The 21,386-nt window shown below is 44.4% G+C and overlaps 1 protein-coding gene across 1 annotated transcript in view; it reads right to left on the bottom strand.

Annotated features, from left to right (window-relative positions):
* LOC124122602 (lysosomal alpha-glucosidase-like) overlaps positions 1-21,386 on the bottom strand; it is a 43,615-nt gene continuing 22,229 nt past the window's right edge. The window contains exons 10-20 of the mRNA XM_048398189.1: positions 21,053-21,137; positions 16,422-16,539; positions 14,822-14,955; positions 9,605-9,756; positions 9,114-9,256; positions 8,022-8,106; positions 6,362-6,543; positions 3,502-3,590; positions 2,678-2,715; positions 1,256-1,402; positions 1-120 (exon numbers count right to left, since the gene is read on the bottom strand). Of these exons, the coding sequence (XP_048254146.1) occupies positions 61-120; positions 1,256-1,402; positions 2,678-2,715; positions 3,502-3,590; positions 6,362-6,543; positions 8,022-8,106; positions 9,114-9,256; positions 9,605-9,756; positions 14,822-14,955; positions 16,422-16,539; positions 21,053-21,137 (1,233 nt within the window). The 3' untranslated portion in view covers positions 1-60. The remainder of the gene's footprint in view (positions 121-1,255; positions 1,403-2,677; positions 2,716-3,501; positions 3,591-6,361; positions 6,544-8,021; positions 8,107-9,113; positions 9,257-9,604; positions 9,757-14,821; positions 14,956-16,421; positions 16,540-21,052; positions 21,138-21,386) is intronic.

Below are 21,386 nucleotides of genomic sequence, written 5' to 3'. Positions count from 1 at the left end.
TTTAAATAACCTTTGATTTATTCAACCAACTTGACGGTATCATCACATTCAAGAGAACAACTACCAAGTCATAACAAAGGGCTTCAGGAGATCCACCTTCAGTCGCGTCACCGAAAGAGCCTGAAAAGTAATGATAACCATTAATAATTACTGGTCCTAAACTCGGAGTGTTAGAATTGTTACGAGTGGAGCCACTATACAGTCTCCTTACATAGTGAGTGAGTGAGTGAGTGAGTGAGTGAGTGAATTTGGTTTAACGCCGCTTTTAACAGTATTCCAGTTATATCAAGGCGTGTCAGCTTAATGTGGGAGGAAAGCCTGAAGTGATGCAGGTCTCAGACGTTTACCACTTCGGTGAAACCCACGAGCACGGGTATGATGCTGACAAACCTAGAAACATAATCGGGACGAACCGGGATTCGAACCAATAATCATAGGTTTCTGGCGTGCCCAAGAGACGCAACTCTGCACAGCGAATCGCGGCGCTTTAGACGAGGGGGGAGGGGGGAAGTGCTTTTATAACTGCTTATTATTGATTGATTGACTGATTGTTTAACGCCGCACTCAGCATCACTCCAGCTATATGACGGCGGTCTGTATATAATCGTGTCTGGACAATCCAGACAATCCAGTGATTGACATCATGAGCATCGATCTACGCAATTGGGAAACGACGACATGCATCAACCAAGTCAGCGAGCCTGATCACACGATTCTGTTAGCCGATTCTTACAACAAGCATGGGTTTCTGAAGACCAGTTCTACCCCGGATCAACACAGGTTAACTGCTTAAGAATCTCCAGTGACATTATCCATTGTATGAACACAAAAAGCATTCTTCCCATCCTCGTGGATGAAGTGTATTCTTTTACGCTGAAACATGCTTCGGAGGTTTGGGTTGAAAACAAACAAACCCGGACAGGGTTAGTCCGTCGCCGATGGTTTACATTTACTACCAAAATCTCAGAGAAGTTATTTCTCTGACTTATATACCGTCGATACAACAATTATTAATATTTGTTTGATATTATGAATAAAAGTGCGTTGCGATAGTCTAAAGAAACGCTCGTAAAATATATCTGATTATAGAACGGTTGGTTGGTTGGTTGGTTTGTTGTTTAACGCCGCACTCAGCAATATTCCAGATATATGACGGCGGTCTGTAAATAATCGAGTCTGGACCAGACAATCCAGTGATTGATATCATGAGCATCGATCCACGCAATTGGGATCGATGAGATAATAGAATGGTCACCTTTGTGTGAGAGTCGTAGGAGTGAGCCACGCCCATACCGTTGACTCTGACAGTTGAAGGCGCTGCTGCCACACCGTACACGTTGATGCTCCCTAACGTCATTGTCGTGGCGTAGTTGCTGGACTTGATAGTGGACGTCAGACGCTCCTGCAACAAGGGACACGCGTTGATATTAGGGAAGATAAAATGTAAAAATGAAAAAAATGTTGCTGAATGTTGTGTTAAGTTTGTTTTTTCGGTTTATAAGTTAGATAAAACATTCCCCCCTCGGTGTTTTATGATTTTTAAAACTTTTATCCTGCGGGGGAGGGTTTTAAAAATCGTAAAACCCCTCGGATGTGCTTTATCGTATAGGGGGCACGGGTGGTCCAGTCGTCTAAGGCGCCGCGATTCGCTGTCCCTTGGGCACGCCAGAAACCTATGATTGTGGGTTCGAATCCCGGTTCGCCTCGATTATGTTTCTAGGTTTGTCAGCATCATACCCGTGCTCGTGGGTTTCACCGAAGTGGTAAATGTCTGAGACCTGCATCACTTCGGGCTTTCCTCCTACATTAAGCTGACACGCCGCGATATAACTGAAATACTGTTAAAAGCGGCGTTAAACCCAACTCACTCACTCACTTTATCGTACACTTGTAAACTAGTGACATCAACGCCGTACGTCAGGTTTGCTTGCCTGCATATCAAGACCAGATATATAACTGGTTCACGGTTCAATGCAACATTACAGACAGCCACCGTGCCATCCTCTTCATCCTTCATCCCACAACGAAATAACAAACTCCCGGGATATTATATTTTTAGGATCACTGGGTTTGTAGGGGCGGTCGGGTAGCCTTGTGGTTAAAACGTTCACTCTTCACACCGAAGACCTGAGTTCGATTCCCGACGTGGGTACAATGTGTGAAGCCCATTTCTGGTGTCCCCCGCCGTGATATTGCTGGAATTTTGCTAAAAGCGGCGTAAATCCATACTCACTCACTCACTACCTTTGAGGTATTTCTTTGGAAGAGTTTTATAACTGCATATTATTGATTAATTGATTTAGCCTTGTGGTTAAAGAGTTCGCTCGTTACGCCGAAGTACCGGGTTCGACATTTCCGCATTGGTAACTCTGTATGAAGCCAATTTCTTGTGTCCCTCGCCGTGATATCGCTGGAATATTGCTAAAAGCGGCGTAACACCATACTCACTCACTCCTCTTCGTATACTTTCTGGTGTCCCCGCCGTGATATCGCTGGAATATTGCTACAAGCGGCGTAAAACCATACTCACGGGGTCTTTCACAAAAGTCCTAACCTACAGTTGTCATTATGACGTATTTGGGTCACGAGTTACTTTAGATCTTCCAGCCTTTGTCTATCGCTCGATGGCTTCCTCTAAACCAGAATTACTCGCAGTGGTGTAGTGTTAAATACATACCCCGTCCAGATTGAATTGGATATTGTTAAACGGTGCATCTGGAAATAAATATATAGCGTTAAGGATCTTTGCTTTGAAAATTTGTTCCAATTTATATTTATATTTTTAGTTTCCGTATATGACAGAAGTCGGAAGCCAGATATGGAGTGGCGGACCAATGGGCTGATTACAGGCTGCAATACACTATACTAGATCTCCATGTGGTTAAATCATATGAGGGTTAATAGAAATTATATGTATATATCTGCAGTTATTGCTAGAAAGGGGCGGTCGGGAAGCCTAGTGGTTAAAGCGTTCGCTCGTCACGCCGAAAACCCGGGTTCGAATCCCGACATGGGTACAATGTGTGAAGCCCATTTCTGGTGTCCCCCGCCGTGATATTGCTGGAATATTGCTAAAAGCGGCGTACAACCATACTCACTTACTATTGCTAGAAAAACGTAAACATATATATAGAGTGCTCAACAGTTTGAAGGAATCGCAGTTAGCTAAGTTGCGTCCCTTTCTCGAGCCCGGATCTGGTGATCGTGGATTCCAATATCGTTCAGATTTTTGGGCAGCAAAATTCACCTAAGATTCGGGTTAGAACGTATCTTCAGCAACTCACGCTTGTCGTAAGATGCGACTAACGGGATCGGGTGGTCAGGCTCGCTGACTTGGTTGATGCATGTAATCGTATCCCAATTCCTTAGATCGATGCTCATGATGTAAATCACTGGATTGTCTGGTCCAGACTCGATTATTTAAGACCGCCGTCATATAGCTGGAATATTGTTGAAAGCAGCGTTAAACAACAAACAAACAAACAATCAAGCATACTTCACCTAAGGTATCTCCGTCGTCCCAATACAGGAAGCCTTGAGCTGTCCTAGAGCCCGACGGCGCCACCACCAGACCGAAGTCATTGTGTCGGCTTGCAGTTGGAAGAAAGAAGGAAACAAACAAACAAGCTGATCACACACAGGTAAAGATATGTATAGTGAGGTACTAGACCAGTGAACATCCGGGGTAGAATAGGTCTTCAGCAACCCATGCTTGTCGTAAAAGGCGACAAATGGAATCGGCTGGTCAGGCTCGCTGACTTGGTTGATGCTTTTCATCGATCCCAATTGCGTGGATCGATGCTCACGATGTCAACCACTGGATCGCCTTGTCGAGACTCGATTATTTACAGACCGCCGTCACATAGCTGGACTATTGCTGAGTGCGGCGTTAAACAACACATACTAAAGACAAAAAAACATAAGGAGAAAAAGCATTCACTGAACATGTTCTGAATTGTGTTTTAGATCCCACATATTTGTGGCTATTCCTTTCAAAGTAAATATTGCTTGAGTTTAGGGCTGGGACGGGTAACTCGGGTACCCGGATCGGGTGGGTAGGGACCCGGGTACCCACAGGACTACCCGGACTCGTGGTTAGTCACGTGATATATTGTCTAATGACTAAAAATATCTGGAACTCTATGGTTACACTACAAGTCACTAATGTTCGCTTTTCCTTCTGACTGTGCACCCATTCCTTCTGATTTTTCATATGGTTGAATAAAGATATAACTTAATTCAACTTCAGTGTATGCATGACCAGATCGTTTAATACATGTAAATACGTTTTGCCAGGGCTATGCTAAAAATATTCCCAATCGGACATGTTGCTACATCGGGCAACTGTGTATTACTGTAGGCCTACCTCTGTGTATTACCATCGGGCAACTGTGCATCACTGTACGCCTACCTCTGTGTATTACCATCGGGCAACTGTGCATCACTGTACGCCTACCTCTGTGTATTATCATCGGGCAACTGTGCATTACTGTAGGCCTATCTCTGTGTATTAACATCGGGCAATTGTGCATTACTGTAGGCCTATCTCTGTGTATTACCATCGGGCAACTGTGCATTACTGTAGGCCTATCTCTGTGAATTACCATCGGGCAACTGTGCATTACTGTAGGCCTATCTCTGTGTATTAACATCGGGCAACTGTGCATTACTGTAGGCCTATCTCTGTGTATTAACATCGGGCAACTGTGCATTACTGTAGGCCTATCTCTGTGTATTAACATCGAGCAACTGTGCATCACTGTAGGCCTATCTCTGTGTTCACATCGGGCAACAGTGTATCACTGTCGGCCTACCTCTTCTCCGTGGTCACATCGGGGAACTGTGTATTACTGTCGGCCTACCTCTTCTCCGTGGTCACATCGGGCAACTGTGTATTACTGTAGGCCTACCTCTGTGTATTACCATCGGGCAACTGTGCATCACTGTACGCCTATCTCTGTGTATTACCATCGTGCAACTGTTTATTACTGTAGGCCTACCTCTGTGTATAAACATCGGACACCTGTTTCACTGTAGGCCTACCTCTGTGTATTAACATCGGGCAACTGTGAATCACTTTAGGCCTACCTCCTGTCCGTGGTCACATCGGGCACCTGTGTCGGGACAAGGTACTTCTGTGTATTAAGATCGGGCACCTGTGTATGACTGAAGTCCTACCTCTTCTCTGTCGTCACATCGGGCACCTGTGTCGCGACAATGTACCTCTGTGCATTAAAATCGGGCACCTGTGTATTACTGAAGGCCTACCTCTGAGTATTAACATCGGGAAACAGTGTATCACTGGATGCCTACCTCTTCTCTGTCGTCACATCGGGCACCTGTGTCGCGACAATGTACCTCTGTGCATTAAAATCGGGCACCTGTGTATTACTGTACGCCTATCTCTGTGTATTACCATCGTGCAACTGTTTATTACTGTAGGCCTACCTCTGTGTATAAACATCGGACACCTGTTTCACTGTAGGCCTACCTCTGTGTATTAACATCGGGCAACTGTGAATCACTTTAGGCCTACCTCCTGTCCGTGGTCACATCGGGCACCTGTGTCGGGACAAGGTACTTCTGTGTATTAAGATCGGGCACCTGTGTATGACTGAAGTCCTACCTCTTCTCTGTCGTCACATCGGGCACCTGTGTCGCGACAATGTACCTCTGTGCATTAAAATCGGGCACCTGTGTATTACTGAAGGCCTACCTCTGAGTATTAACATCAAGAAATAGTGTATCACTGGAGGCTTACCTCTTCTCTGTGTTCACATCGGGCACCTGTGTCGCGACAATGTACCTCTGTGCATTAAAATCGGGCACCTGTTTATTACTGAAGGCCTACCTCTGAGTATTAACATCGGGAAACAGTGTATCACTGGATGCTTACCTCTTCTCTGTGGTCACATCGGGCAACAGTGTAATACTGAAGGCCTACCTCTGAGTATTAACATCGGGAAACAGTGTATCACTGGATGCCTACCTCTTCTCTGTGGTCACATCGGGCAACAGTGTAATACTGAAGGCCTACCTCTGAGTATTAACATCGGGAAACAGTGTATCACTGGATGCCTACCTCTTCTCTGTGGTCACATCGGGCAACAGTGTAATACTGAAGGCCTACCTCTGAGTATTAACATCGGGAAACAGTTTATCACTGGATGCCTACCTCTTCTCTGTGGTCACATCGGGCAACAGTGTAATACTGAAGGCCTACCACTGAGTATTAACATCGGGAAACAGTGTATCACTGGATGCCTACCTCTTCTCTGTGGTCACATCGGGCAACAGTGTAATACTGAAGGCCTACCTCTGAGTATTAACATCGGGAAACAGTGTATCACTGGATGCCTACCTCTTCTCTGTGGTCACATCGGGCACCTGTGTCGGGACAATGCTGCCTCCTCTGACGTGGACATTGATCTTGTCCAGCGGTGCACTGATAACTGACCATTGCCCTGTTTTGGACACTTCCGCCCCAGTGAAGAAATCGTACCACGTGTCTTTAGGAAAATAGGCGTTCACTGTTCTGTTCCCCTGTATATGTAAGACGCAAAACTTTTCAAAACAAATGTTGTCATGGGATATTTGAAAATTAGAATGGCTTCATAGAAAAGGAGTGAGTGAGTATGGTTTTACGCCGCTTTTAGCAATATTCCAGCAATATCACGGCGGGGGACACCAGAAATGGGCTTCACACATTGTACCCATGTCGGGAATCGAACCCGGGTGTTCGGCGTGACGAGCGAACGCTTTAACCACTAGGCTACCAGACCGCCCCCATAGAAAAGGATGTTATGGAGGAAATTGTTATTATTCAAGAAATACATAAATGTTGATATATTAGTTCCAAGTTTGGTGAGTGATTTGTATTGAACGCCGCTTTTAGCAATTCCAGCAATATCACGGCGGGGAACACCAGAAATTGGTTTCACATTGTACCCATCATGCGTTATATTTAGTGATCATTAGCCGAATGTGTTTTTGTATCGTATTAATTATTAATAAGACATAAATATTGTATTGTGTGTGCCTTTGGCATATATTTGGCATATTTTAGATTCCTAATATATGAAATATATATACGATACAGAAACACAATATCTTCTTCACATAAGGTCATTTTTAAAATAATGGATGTTTAAGATGTATTTTCACTGAGTGAAGTAGCTTCAGAAAACGTCCATGCGTACAATATTTTAGTGAACAGTCAAATGTGTGATATAGTGTCAAATGATCCGCAGCCATGTTTGACGCCATGTTTCGGCGACACATGAGGGAACCCTATCTAAGCATATTGGGAACGTTAGTCAATATTTTATTGAGACAGAAGGCATCACGTTAATATATGCGGAGCTTGAAAGTAGTTCCTGCTAGGCCACATATTTACCATGATACCAAGTGTAACATATTGGTTTATTGCATCATAACACACACCTTTATAAGATGAATAAGATTAGGTGAAATTGGGTTTAACGTCGTGTCCAAGATTATTGCACTTATATAGCGACGTGCATGTACGTGTGTGTGTGTGTGGCTGCTTGCACTAGTCCGGACTGATGCCGATTTATAGAACTAGCTCACTGAAATACCATTTTAAGCGTAAAACAATACTCACTCACTCCTCTTCGTATTCTTTCTGGTGTCCCGCCGTGATATCGCTGGAATATTGCTAAAAGCGGCGTAAAACAATACTTACTCACTCCTCTTCGTATACTTTCTGGTGTCACCCGCCGTGATATCGCTGGAATATTGCTTAAAGCGGCGTAAAACCATACTCATTTACTCTTCTTCGTATACTTTCTGGTATCCCCGCCGTGATATCGCTGGAATATTGCTAAAAGCGGCGTAAAACCATACTCATTTACTCTTCTTCGTATACTTTCTGGTATCCCCGCCGTGATATCGCTGGAATATTGCTAAAAGCGACATAAAACCCTACTCACCCACTCTTCTTCGTATCAGTTGTTGTCGAAACTTCAAGACAAGCCACCAAGAAACTAAGACGGACTTACCCTGTCCAACACAGGACTTATGAGCAGCGAGTCTCCCCACAGGAACTGTCTGTCTATGCTGTAGGCGGCGGAATCAGTCGGGTACCTGGAACAAACTTTGAAAGTTACTTTCAGGCAGCATGACATTTACCTCGCTAAATTCGGTTCTAGTTTCGCGGTATTATTATTCCTTCCGAAATTGAACATGTTTTTGTGATACTGTTTTTAAAACTGAAGTGGCAGTAAATAAGGAGTAAAAAATTATATTAAATTTCGGTCTACCTTGCCCCTCAAGCGGAAGACATGAAACTTTTTCAACTTGTTTATTCTTTGTTGTAATAATAATAATAATAATAATAATAATAATTATAATAATAATAATAATAATAATAATAATAATAATATTATTATTATTATTATTATTTATAATTAGCGCCATTATTCCACGGTGTATGGATCAGTGTCCAATCGATTTTCTTTCTCAGCTCCCTAGGGAGTATACAACCCAAGCTGCCTGTGAGGCGCTAGACGGTTAACAGTCACAGAACCATTTCACCTCTCGAGTACCCATTCACTGCTGGGTAATCAGAGGCCGGTTTTATCGAACAAAGCCCCTTGCCTAAGAAGACACCACATGTGCTTGTGTGTGTGGGGCAGGACCGAAGTACGAGAAACTCTCAGAGGTCAAGCTGCCGAACACGGTCACCCATCCACCTACTCTCCGTGACCAACGTTACTTAACTTCGCCTGATTTGTGACCTGCGATCTGTGCACAGGACCACGTCCCACAACGACAACGACATTTCAGCTGTTATACGCAACTTTGAGCAATACTCTTGCAATATCAGGGCGGGGGCAACAGAAATGGACTTCACACATTGTACCCATGTGGGGGAGAGCAACTGGGTCTTCGGCGTGACGAGCGAACGCTTTAACCACTAGGCTACCTCAGGTTCGTGATTTATTAGGGAAATTTAAATCAATAGAAAATGAAATATGGCTGTAAATTGTAGGAAAATTTATGCAATTCTACACGAGCAAAGTGTTGGAGTACCTTAAATAATTTTAATCAAACTTTGTAAGTCAGCGGTAATATAACTTAGTCATACGCACTGGAAGATGAGGGGCCTGGCCACTGCCCTCTTCATGGACATGAGTGAATACAGGAAGGGGAGAAGGCGGTAACGGAGCCTCAGGGCCTCGCGGTTCCGGTCATGCGCAGCGGAACTAAATCGCACCGCTGCGGGATCTTTGTCCTGCGAGAAAGGGCACCATTTATATTTTATGTTAGTTTTCGTTTTCAAGGTCTTCAGCAACCCATGCTTGCCGTAAAAGGTGACTATGCTTGTCGTAAGAGGCGACTAATGGGATCGGGTGGTCGGCTCGCTGACTTGGTTGATGCATGTCATCGATCCCAATTGCGTGGATCGATGCTCATGATATCAATCACTGGATTGTCTGGTCCAGACTCGATTATTTACAGACTGCCGTCATACAGCTTGAATATTGCTGAGTGCGGCCTTAAACAGCAACAAACAAACAAAAAACAATGGAATTAACGGGAAAAGCCGAGTGAACCCGACTGTGACGTTATGACACCCTACCGGCGCCACTTTCTCGTTGTGAGACCTCATGAAAGGGTAGAAGGCGCCTAGCTGTAGCCATCTTGTACACAGTTCCTCGTCTGAGTCGCCTCTGAACCCACATATGTCCACGCCGGTGAAGGGGATGCCGAACATGTTGAAACTGAGAACTTCTGGCGAACAAAACAAGGTAAATGATTAAATGTCCGATTTATTACTCCACGTTTACAACCGCTTTCAGTTTATGGTTGCATGTCGTTTAAAGCCGCGCTCAGCAATATTCCAGCTATATGACGGCGGTATGTAAATAATCAAGTCTGGATCAGACAATCCAGTGATTGACATCATGAGCATCGATCTAGGCAATGGGGACACGATGACATGCATCAACCAAGTCAGTAACTTGGGTTTAACGCTGTATCCGCCGTAGAAAATGTATGTTGTTCTAGGGGATACTTCTTCAATATACAACACAAATCCGTCTGCGGGTCCACAACGTTTTATTGTGCATGGGAGCTGTTTCGTGTTCAGCTCCCAGATCTCAACTGCCAGCCCTCGCCGGTCTTGATGGATATATCTCTTTCTAACTTTCATTACTATTCTTTATAAGGTAATACAGCTATGCTATGTGGTATCTCGTCCACAACCCACATGCCTCACGTGCAGTGGTCGTCCTGGTGATCTTACTCTTGGCCTTATAAGACAACAGCATGAAGTTGCAGTCCCACAACTCCAAGAGTATGTATGGCCGGCCTCCCGCATCCCTCACTAGCCCCCAGTGAAACAGCTGTCCAGTGCACGCCTGACCTGTGACCTGGTCACTCCCCCACGAGGGGTTTGCTTGAGGGAGAGGGGGAGGAAATGTGTGCTACTGCCCAGCGCACACTGCTCACGGTCCACTGTATATTACCGCATGTGGTATACTGTATATATCTCTTGAAATACTGTATACTGCATGTGATATACGATCCGATCGTGACGAAGGACGTGTCCTCACGTCCTTAATAAGGGTTGTGAATGAGATACAGTCGGCAATCGATATATATCAAAAGGAATTTCCTTAATGTTGTCTAATCGCTAAACAATAAATATTATAGGTAAACAATAAATATTATACATAAACAATAAATATTATAGATGGACATGATTTTAGAATTAGATTTGGTAGGATGTACAATGTTTTGCTGTGGACCACTTTTTGTCTTAATAATCGTTCAATACAATCTACTAACACATTCACATACATATGTACAGTCATGATATACAACCAATCATATAAACATACGAACAATGATCTGCTTATGCTGGTTTATAACAGTAGGCATCAGTAATGAGAATCTATTGTTTGTTCCATGTTCATGTTTCTTATGGCTAGATTAATACCTGTATATGACATAATATGATCAGATAATAAGCCAAATTAGCCTATCAGTCATCATCGTGTATAAACAAACTATCATATTTTTTCCTTATCTTTTACTTTACACACATCAGTCGTTCACTCTTGCGTTCACTGACCCACGTTCAGCCTACACATTATGCTTTCAAATTAATGTATATAACGTAAAATTTGACATTAGCAATCACTCTCCTTTCTTCTGCGCATCCATGTTAGTTACATACAATTACATCACAAAACATCAACATTTACCATGGCACTTATCTTGTTTACAATTTCCCCTCGGGTATGGCTGGCCCTTCTACTAGTACCGGGACTTAGAGGAGAGAGGATGATTGCTCTATCCCCCTCCCATGGGTATCGAACACGCCTGTGTGTCTGTCCGTGATCAAGGGACAGATAGACGGTGGAATCCATCAGCCACCCTGCCGCATAGCGACATGACACCTGGTGTCTCTCCAGGGCCCCAGACAATGGCGTGATGGCTCTTTTGTCTGCGGGTTGTCCTGTACCTGTTTATACACAGTTGACACCTCTCCTCCTCTCCATCACTACACTACTACTCCTCTCCTTCTCTCCATCACTATATTATCATTTCTTCAATATAACACCCGGTGTCTCTCCAGGTCCCCAGACAATGGCGTGATGGCTCTTTTGTCTGAGGGTTGTCCTGTACCTGTTTATACACAGTTGACACCTATACGAGACACAAAACTGCGCACACCTTTCATCCCCAAGCCTGTCATACATAAATATGAATATTACATATACAGATGATGACCGAACCACAAGTTAATTTTTATAGTATATCAAATTTCGTATCCAATGAAAGGTGGCAGATACATTTTGTTGCATTGTTGTACATAATTAACGATTGTATATAAAACTATAACCTTCACACATAAACATACATGTAAACACAAATTGTACAACCTAACAAACACATATGTTGACAATGTTTCATCTATCATCCGATTTTGTTTGTAGGTAAGTTGAGGTGTTCGGTTTGTTATGTCTTTGGTTTGTGTGGCGATGAATGCACGGTTGTGTATATGGTATAAAAAGTAGACTTTGAATCACTGTTGGTATTTTAATGAGATCATCAGTGAAGCATTACGAAGAGTTTGTTTGAAATTTGATTAAAATATATGTATCTCTCTGGCTCACACACATCCTTTTATTCTTTCTCTCTCACTCTGCTTAGCTCTTCTCTTCCCCCCTCGCACGCAGCATATTTCAACTACAGCATAATAAATACAATAAACCTCTTGTCATCAATACACATCATAATAGAAGTGGACGAACATGTCCAGATCACAAACAATAATCAATACAATTATCAATAACTGTACTACATATACAGGACAAAGAAATCTCACATACGGCCAGTCGTAACATTCCTATCAGCTTGCATTCGTTCTCATATATTCATACACACAAGAGAGAAATCAAATATTGTATATCTTATCCGAATAATCATGTGAAGGACTTAGACTGCATAAAATTAAACCGTTATCTAGTATCTAAACGTCTGAGGATAAAAAGCTGATGTACGTCAGCATATAATATGAAGGTTATTAATTTAAACTTCTGATTAATATAAAAGCCATTAACAGGTTAATATATTCTGTATGTGCGGGAGTGGAGTACGCGGGTGTCTAACTGTGTATGCATACTGTGACAAAAGTCCATAAACATAACAACAAAAGAAAGTGCAACATAGACATGACGTTTGGGCAGTTGGTATATAGAATGTAGATTTGGGTGGGGGCGCTTCGTGTTGAAGAGGCGAACTTGAAGAGGAAGAGTGACGTGAGTGAGTTTCATATGCTAATGGGCTGTATGGAATGCCCCATGGATCGCAAAGTACATTCATGGCGTTATATATTTTTGTTTTATATAAAAATGGGAATAAAAAATAGTTCTTACCAATAAATGTTCCAATGAATGAAATAGATGAATTGTTCCAAGAAATAAATAATAAAATGTTCGTTTAAGAAAACAAATGTCACTTCGTTCTTGAGAAATGTTTCTTGAGAGAGGATACTGCAGACAAACAATATACACACTGCAGACACACAGTAGAATGAAGAAAGCTAAGACTTCTCTGGTTCAGGCACTGATCTTGTAGTTGATGATATTTATCAAGGACTGTGTGACGCTTCGATGGTCTTTTACCTTCCTAGTGGTAGAGGGCGGTTGCGATGGCTGAAATAACCTTCAGATTCTTCTTTTATTGGTCTTCCCAGAAGTTGCCGGTCCCAGCTAACGGTGGAGGGGTGGTGACAAGGTCTCAGAGTAGGGAAAACGATGAAGACAATAATGATGAGCCGATATCAAGCTTTATGAAATAGCTTGAGAGTAGACGAACCACATGAACCAGAATTCTGACTGTTGTTATTGCTGTTGTTGTGGCCGTCGTTGTTGCTGTTGTGGATGGTGCTGTGGATGAAGTTGTGGATGATGTTGTGAACGACGTTGTGGCTGATGTTGTAGATGATGTCGTGGACCCCAGACGAATAATAGAAATTCACTTCGTGTTGACTACCTTCTTTATCTTGGTGCTTTGGGTTTGAGGTACCGAGGATCGAAGCTCCACCAATATATCCGCCGTAGAAAATGTATGTTGTTCTAGGGGATACTTCTTCAATATACAACACAAATCCGTCTGCGGGTCCACAACGTTTTATTGTGCATGGGAGCTGTTTCGTGTTCAGCTCCCAGATCTCAACTGCCCGCCCTCGCCGGTCTTGATGGATATATCTCTTTCTAACTTTCATTACTATTCTTTATAAGGTAATACAGCTATGCTATGTGGTATCTCGTCCACAACCCACATGCCTCACGTGCAGTGGTCGTCCTGGTGATCTTACTCTTGGCCTTATAAGACAACAGCATGAAGTTGCAGTCCCACAACTCCAAGAGTATGTATGGCCGGCCTCCCGCATCCCTCACTAGCCCCCAGTGAAACAGCTGTCCAGTGCACGCCTGACCTGTGACCTGGTCACTCCCCCACGAGGGGTTTGCTTGAGGGAGAGGGGGGAGGAAATGTGCGCTACTGCCCAGCGCACACTGCTCGCGGTACATTGTATATTACCGCATGTGGTATACTGTATATATCTCTTGAAATACTGTATACTGCATGTGATAGCTGCTTTGAAAGTATTCCAGATATATCACGGCGTGTCAGCTTACTGTGGGAGGAAAGCCTGATGTGATGCAGGTCTCAGACGTTTACCACTTTGGTGAAACCCACGAGCACGGTGCTGACAAACCCAGAAACATAATCGGGGCGAACCGGTTCGAACCCACCATAATAAAAAAAATTTAGTGTGACCAAGGGACGCAACTCTGTACAGCGAATTGCGGCGGCTTAGACGATTAGTACAAGTCTGACCTGGTATCGAGTAGTACAAGTCTGACCTGGTATAGAGTAGTACAAGTCTGACCTGGTATAGAGTAGTACAAGTCTGACCTGGTATAGAGTAGTACCAGCCTGACCTTGTATAGAGTAGTACCAGCCTGACCTGGTATAGAGTAGTACAAGTCTGACCTGGTATAGAGTAGTACAAGTCTGACCTGGTATAGAGTAGTACAAGTCTGACCTGGTATAGAGTAGTACAAGTCTGACCTGGTATAGAGTAGTACCAGCCTGACCTGGTGTAGAGTAGTACAAGTCTGACCTGGTATAGAGTAGTACAAGTCTGACCTGGTATAGAGTAGTACAAGTCTGACCTGGTATAGAGTAGTACCAGCCTGACCTGGTGTAGAGTAGTACAAGTCTGACCTGGTATAGAGTAGTACAAGTCTGACCTGGTATAGAGTAGTACAAGTCTGACCTGGTATAGAGTAGTACAAGTCTGACCAGTCAGCAAAGTTGTCTCCTTCCCAGTGTGCGACGTAATTTCCGCTTCCGGCGAAAGTAGAACGAGAAAGGACAAATGGTCTCTTTCCGATGATATTTTTTAGAACACTGAAAAAGAAACCTTACGTTAATGGGTTAAGGAGCACGCAGTAGTGCAGCATGTGTTAACTGGAGGGAACCAGTGCAGGATGTATGTTCATACTTTCTTGTGTGTGACTCAAGTCTGTTGTTGGTACCAACACGTATGTGACTCTGTTGTTGGTACCTACATGTATGTGACTCTGCTGTTGGTACCTACTTGGATGTGACTCTGTTGTTGGTACCTACATGTATTCGACTCTGTTGTTGGTACCTACATGTATGTGACTCTGTTGTTGGTACCTGCATGTATGTGACTCTGTTGTTGGTACCTACATGTATGTGACTCTGTTGTTGGTACCAACACGTATGTGACTCTGTTGTTGGTACCTACATGTATGTGATTCTGTTGTTGGTACCAACATGTATGTGACTCTGTTGTTGGTACCAACACGTATGTGACTCTGTTGTTGGTACCTACATGTATGCGACTCTGTTGTTGGTACCAACACGCATGTGACTCTGTTGTTGGTACCTACATGTATGTGACTCTGTTGTTGGTACCTATTTGGGTGTGGCTCTGTTGTTGGTACCTACTTGGATGTGGCTCTGTTGTTGGTACCTACTTGGATGTGACTCTGTTGTTGGTACCTACATGTATGTGACTCTGTTGTTGATACCTACTTGGATGTGGCTCTGTTGTTGGTACCTACTTGGATGTGACTCTGTTGTTGGTACCTACATGTATGTGGCTCTGTTGTTGGTACCTACTTGGGTGTGGCTCTGTTGTTGATACCTACTTGGATGTAGCTCTGTTGTTGGTACCTACTTGGATGAAGCTCTGTTGTTGGTACCTACTTGGATGTAGCTCTGTTGTTGGTACCAACCTTGGTGTAGTTCTGTTGTTGGTACCTACATGTATGTGGCTCTGTTGTTGGTACCTACTTGGATGTAGCTCTGTTGTTGGTACCTACTTGGATGTGACTCTGTTGTTGGTACCTACATGTATGTGACTCTGTTGTTGGTACCTACTTGGATGTGACTCTGTTGTTGGTACCTACTTGGATGTGACTCTGTTGTTGGTACCTACATGTATGTGACTCTGTTGTTGGTACCTACATGTATGTGGCTCTGTTGTTGGTACCTACTTGGATGAAGCTCTGTTGTTGGTACCTACTTGGATGTAGCTCTGTTGTTGGTACCAACCTTGGTGTAGTTCTGTTGTTGGTACCTACATGTATGTGGCTCTGTTGTTGGTACCTACTTGGATGTAGCTCTGTTGTTGGTACCTACTTGGATGTGACTCTGTTGTTGGTACCTACATGTATGTGACTCTGTTGTTGGTACCTACTTGGGTGTGGCTCTGTTGTTGGTACCTACTTGGGTGTGACTCTGTTGTTGGTACCTACATGTATGTGACTCTGTTGTTGATACCTACTTGGGTGTAGCTCTGTTGTTTGTACCTACTTGGATGTAGCTCTGTTGTTGGTACCTACTTGTATGTTGCTTTGCCCTCGAAGTGGCCGTACAGATTATGCAGGTTGTAGTGGAGTCCTCCGTGGAACGTGGATGACATGCACAACGTCTTCTGCATGAGGCTGCTCCCATTCAGGGCTGAACAACGATATATATAACATAACAATCTATGTATATAGCCTGGGAAAACGTTGACATGAAGAGGCGGGTCAGCTGCCTTCCTAAACACTGAGAGAAAAAGGTGACGTGAGCTGAAATGGAGATTAACGTCGCGTTTAAGATTATTGCACTTATATAGCGACGACGTGTGTGTGTGTGTGTGTGTGTGTGTGTGTGTGTGTCTGTGTGTGTGTGTGTGTGTGTGTGTGTGTGTGTGTGTGTGTGTGTGTGTCTGTCTGTGTGTGTGTGTGTGTGTGTGTGTCTGTGTGTGTGTGTGTGTGTCTGTCTGTCTGTGTGTGTGTCTGTCTGTCTGTCTGTCTGTGTGTGTGTGTGTGTGTGTGTGTGTGTGTGTGTGTGTGTGTGTGTGTGTGTGCTACTAATGCCGAATTTTAGTGCTACCACTCAGATACCATGCAGCAGTTTTACATGAACACCCCACTCAGACACAGTATACTGGTTCCGAGCGATCAGTCTTCGTTTTATCCCCCAAATGTCGGGCGCCAGGCAGGATAACAACAAGTACCATCTGTTCACGTCTTTTGGCATGACGCGGCCGGGCATCCAACCCCCGACCTTCCGCTCTCCTGGTGGATGCTCTACCACTAGACCACGTACGTGGTCCCTTAAAAGAAGCCTGGGGATCATAAGTATTTTGGGAAATACTTTTTTGTGTGCTGAGGACTGAGTTTCTTGAAATGTATGCAGTGTACAAAGAGTGAGTGAGTGAGTTGTGTTTGACGCTGCTTTGAACAATAGTCCAGTTATATCAAGGTGTGTCACCTTATGGTGGGAGGAAAGCCAAAAGTGATGCAGGTCTTAGACGTTTACACTTTGGTGAAATAAACGAGCACGGGTATGGTATACTGACAAAACTGGAAATATAATCGGAACGGACTGGGATTCGAACCCACAATCATAGGTTACTGGCACAGTGAATTGTTGAGCCTTAGATGACTGGGCCACCCGTGCCACCCTATACAAGAGAGAAACATACATAAAGACATACACATTAATGACGGCAAGGTTGGTTGAAGGCAACGCGTCAAACACTGCATATGTTCGCAGCAGAACAGGGAGCCAATCTCATTAGGGGTCACGTCAGAACGACCTTTCATCAAATCAATCAGAGTGTAGTTTGCCAGATGAGGAAAGTGACAGTCGGAATGTATTTTCTTATCTTGCCACCTCGAAAAAATTACTATTTAGTATTACTAGCCCACTGAGATACCATGCCAGAGGACTCGGATACACATATATTCTTACCTCGAGCAGCAGCTTTAATCCCTATAATGCCGAGTGCCACACAGGGTACCAACAAGTACTATCTGTTAATGTCCTTTCATATGAACCGCCTCCGTGGTCTTGTGGTAGAGCGTCCGCCCGGAGAGCGGAAGGTCCGGGTTTCGATTCCCGGCCGCGTCATACCAAAAGACGTTTATAGATGGTACTTGTTGTTACCCTGTCCTTTCATATGAACCGCCTCCGTGGTCTAGTGGTAGAGCGTCCGCCCGGAGAGCGGAAGGTCCGGGGTTCGATTCCCGGCCGCGTCATACCAAAATACGTTTATAGATGGTACTTGTTGTTACCCTGTCTTTTCATATGAACCGCCTCCGTGGTCTTGTGGTAGAGCGTCCGCCCGGAGAGCGGAAGGTCCGGGGTTCGATTCCCGGCCGCGTCATACCAAAAGACGTTAAAAGATGGTACTTGTTGTTACCCTGTCTAGCGCTCGGGGCTCAAACAAGGGCTGGTCGGCTCGGTGTCAGTATACTGTGTCTGAGTGGGGTATTCATGTTAAACTGCGGCATGGTAGCTCAGTGAGCTAGCACTATAAATCCCTATAATGCCGAGCGCCAGACAGGGTACCATCAAGTACCATCTGTTAATGTCCTTTCATATGACGCGGCTGTGGATCGACCCACGAAACTTCCGCTCTCCTGACAGACCTCTGCCCACAACACCAGGGAGGCGGTCTATTTCATTATCGACGACCATACCTATATTGTATTGATGCCACGTAAACATGAGCAATCACAAACCAACACCATGCAAAAAGGTCAAGATTGTGGGACTTCTTCGAGTGTGGCTGCCAAAGTTAAATGTAAAAGACAAATCGTTAAAAACATTATAATATGAAACATTGCAAAAGGCTGAAACAAACTGTCGCGAAATAACTTTACATTCCTCAAGTAAAGCTGCAACTGACTATATGAAAAGTTAAAATGACACATTGTACTCCCCCGTGAAGATCCGGGTTCAATCACATTAAAATCAGGTCTAAGTTCTTGCTACCGCTAAACAAAGATCTCAGGACATCCCATTACGGGTCACGTCAGAACGACCTTTCATCCAACCAATCAGAGGGTAGATTGCCAGATCAGGAGAGTGATAGTCGGAATGTATTTTCTAATCCTGCAACTTAGAAACAATTGATACGCGGTATTCCGAACGACAGTGCGGGCTTTGCGACTGAATCCATACAAATGAGGCCATGTATGAGCCACTCCAGAACGTTCTTTTGTGCAGTTTTCAAAATATGTTTAGAAACGTAGTCGCCAGTGTGAACTAGTACCGTACAGCACGAGAAAGCTGCCTTCTGATTGGCTAATGTCGACCTCTTGTCAGTCATTCCATTGGTCGGTCAAAGTTCGCGAAAGGTCGGTCTGACGTGACCCGTAATGGGATGTCCTCAGATCGTTGTTTATAGCGGTAGCGAGAACTAAGATCTGATTTCAGTGAGATTGCACGGGGATGAGGTAGAATACAGGCAATGGAGGAAAATGCGGGAGGTAGTGTGTAATTAGGGTACTTGAAGTCTGTCCAGCGGAGGAGCTTGAACAGCAGGCAATATTGTTGGATAGTGAGTGAGTGAGTGAGTTGGGTTTAACGCCGCTTTTAACAGTATTCCAGTTATATCACGGCGTGTCAGCTTAATGTGGGAGGAAAGCCCGAAGTCACGCAGGTCTCAGACGTTTACCACTTCGGTGAAACCCACGAGCACGGGTATGGTGCTGACATACCTAGAAACATAATCAGGGCGAGCCGGAACTCGAACCCACAATCATAGGTTTCTGGCGTGCCCAAGGGACGCAACTCTGCACAGCGAGTCGCGGCGCCTCAGACGACTGGGCCACCCGTGCCCCCCTATTGTTGGATAGGCCAACATTGTGACGTATGTAGTGTTGAGCCGAGGGTGCTGAGAATGTAATGTGTACGGAATCACACGGGGAGCAAGGTAGAATACAGGCAATGGGAAACACAGGATAGGAATACCTGAGATGGTAGACCGGCAACCGTAAGAAGACAGGCCATGTGACTAGAAATTAGGCGTACGTACAAGACTCAGGGTAGAGCTACAAGCAATGTTACTGGATCCACCGGCAATCGGACGTACACGGTGTGTGGGATGGGGTGCTGGGAACTAATTCTCCCTGGAATTCACACTGTCAAGTGACACAGAGCTACAAGCTACAAGCCTCAGGGTAGAACTACAAGCAATGTTACTGGATCCACCGGCAATCGGACGTACACAGTGTGTGGGATGGGGTGCTGGGAACTACTTCTCCCTGGAATTCACACTGTATAGTGACACAGAGCTACAAGCTACAAGACTCAGGGTAGAACTAAAATCAATGTTACTGGATCCACCGGCAATCGGACGTACCTCGTGTGGGATGGGGTGCTGGGAACTAATTCTCCCTGGAATTCACACTGTATAGTGACACAGAGCTACAAGCTACAAGACTCAGGGTAGAACTACAAGCAATGCTACTGGATCCACCCGCAATCGGACGTACACGGTGTGTGGGATGGGGTGCTGGGAACTAATTTATTCTGGAATTCACACTGTCAAGTGACACAGAGCTACAAGCTACAAGACTCAGGGTAGAACTAAAATCAATGTTACTGGATCCACCGGCAATCGGACGTACACGGTGTGTGGGATGGAGTGCTGGAAACTAATTGTTTCTGGAATTCACACTGTCAAGTGACACAGAGCTACAAGCTACAAGCCTCAGGGTAGAACTAAATCCACCGGCAATCGGACGTACACGGTGTGTGGGGTGGAGTGCTGGGGACTATTCTTTTCTGTAATTCACACTGTCAAGTGACACAGAGCTACACGCTACAACTACAAGCAATGTTACTGGCTCCTACGGCAATCGGACGTACACGGTGTGTGGGATGGAGTGCTGGGGACTATTCTTTTCTGTAATTCACACTGCCAAGTGACACAGAGCTACAAGCTACAACTAAAAGCAATGTTACTGGATCCACCGGCAATCGGACGTACACGGTGTGTGGGGTGGAGTGCTGGGGACTATTCTTTTCTGGAATTCACACTGCCAAGTACCACAGAGCTACACTCTACAAGCTACAAGCTAAAGGGTAGAGCAATCGGGCGATGGAGATGGGGTACTTGAAATCTATTGTAAAGGAAATCCATGAGGAGCGAAATTAAAATATAGGCAACGTGACCAGAAATTAGCCTCACGTGGTGTATAGGGCGGGTTTTCCAGAGAGTTGTTGCTACATCCTGTCACAGACCCGTCCTTGAAGTTGGACGGTTCGTTCATGTCCTGTCGCCATTTAATGCAGTGTAAACAACTTGATTTCATAAACCTAATCGAACGCATAAATCCTGCAGTTGTTTATCTTGCACACATGGCTTACTTGGATCCTCTTGCTTTATTTAAAAACGTATACACATTGCAACACTATTTAACGCGAAACTTGATCTGTGATTAGAAACACATTTACTCTTTATATTGCTCCACGTACTGACAAGGAGGGCAGGACAGCTTGAGGATCTGTGAGTGTGTGTGTGT

The sequence above is a fragment of the Haliotis rufescens genome, unplaced genomic scaffold, assembly GCF_023055435.1.
Source record: "Haliotis rufescens isolate VD_foot unplaced genomic scaffold, xgHalRufe1.0.p SCAF_18, whole genome shotgun sequence".
Taxonomy (NCBI): Eukaryota; Metazoa; Mollusca; class Gastropoda; order Lepetellida; family Haliotidae; genus Haliotis; species Haliotis rufescens.
The sequence above is the reverse complement of the archived record's forward strand: the minus strand, read 5'-3'. Positions and strand labels throughout refer to the sequence as shown.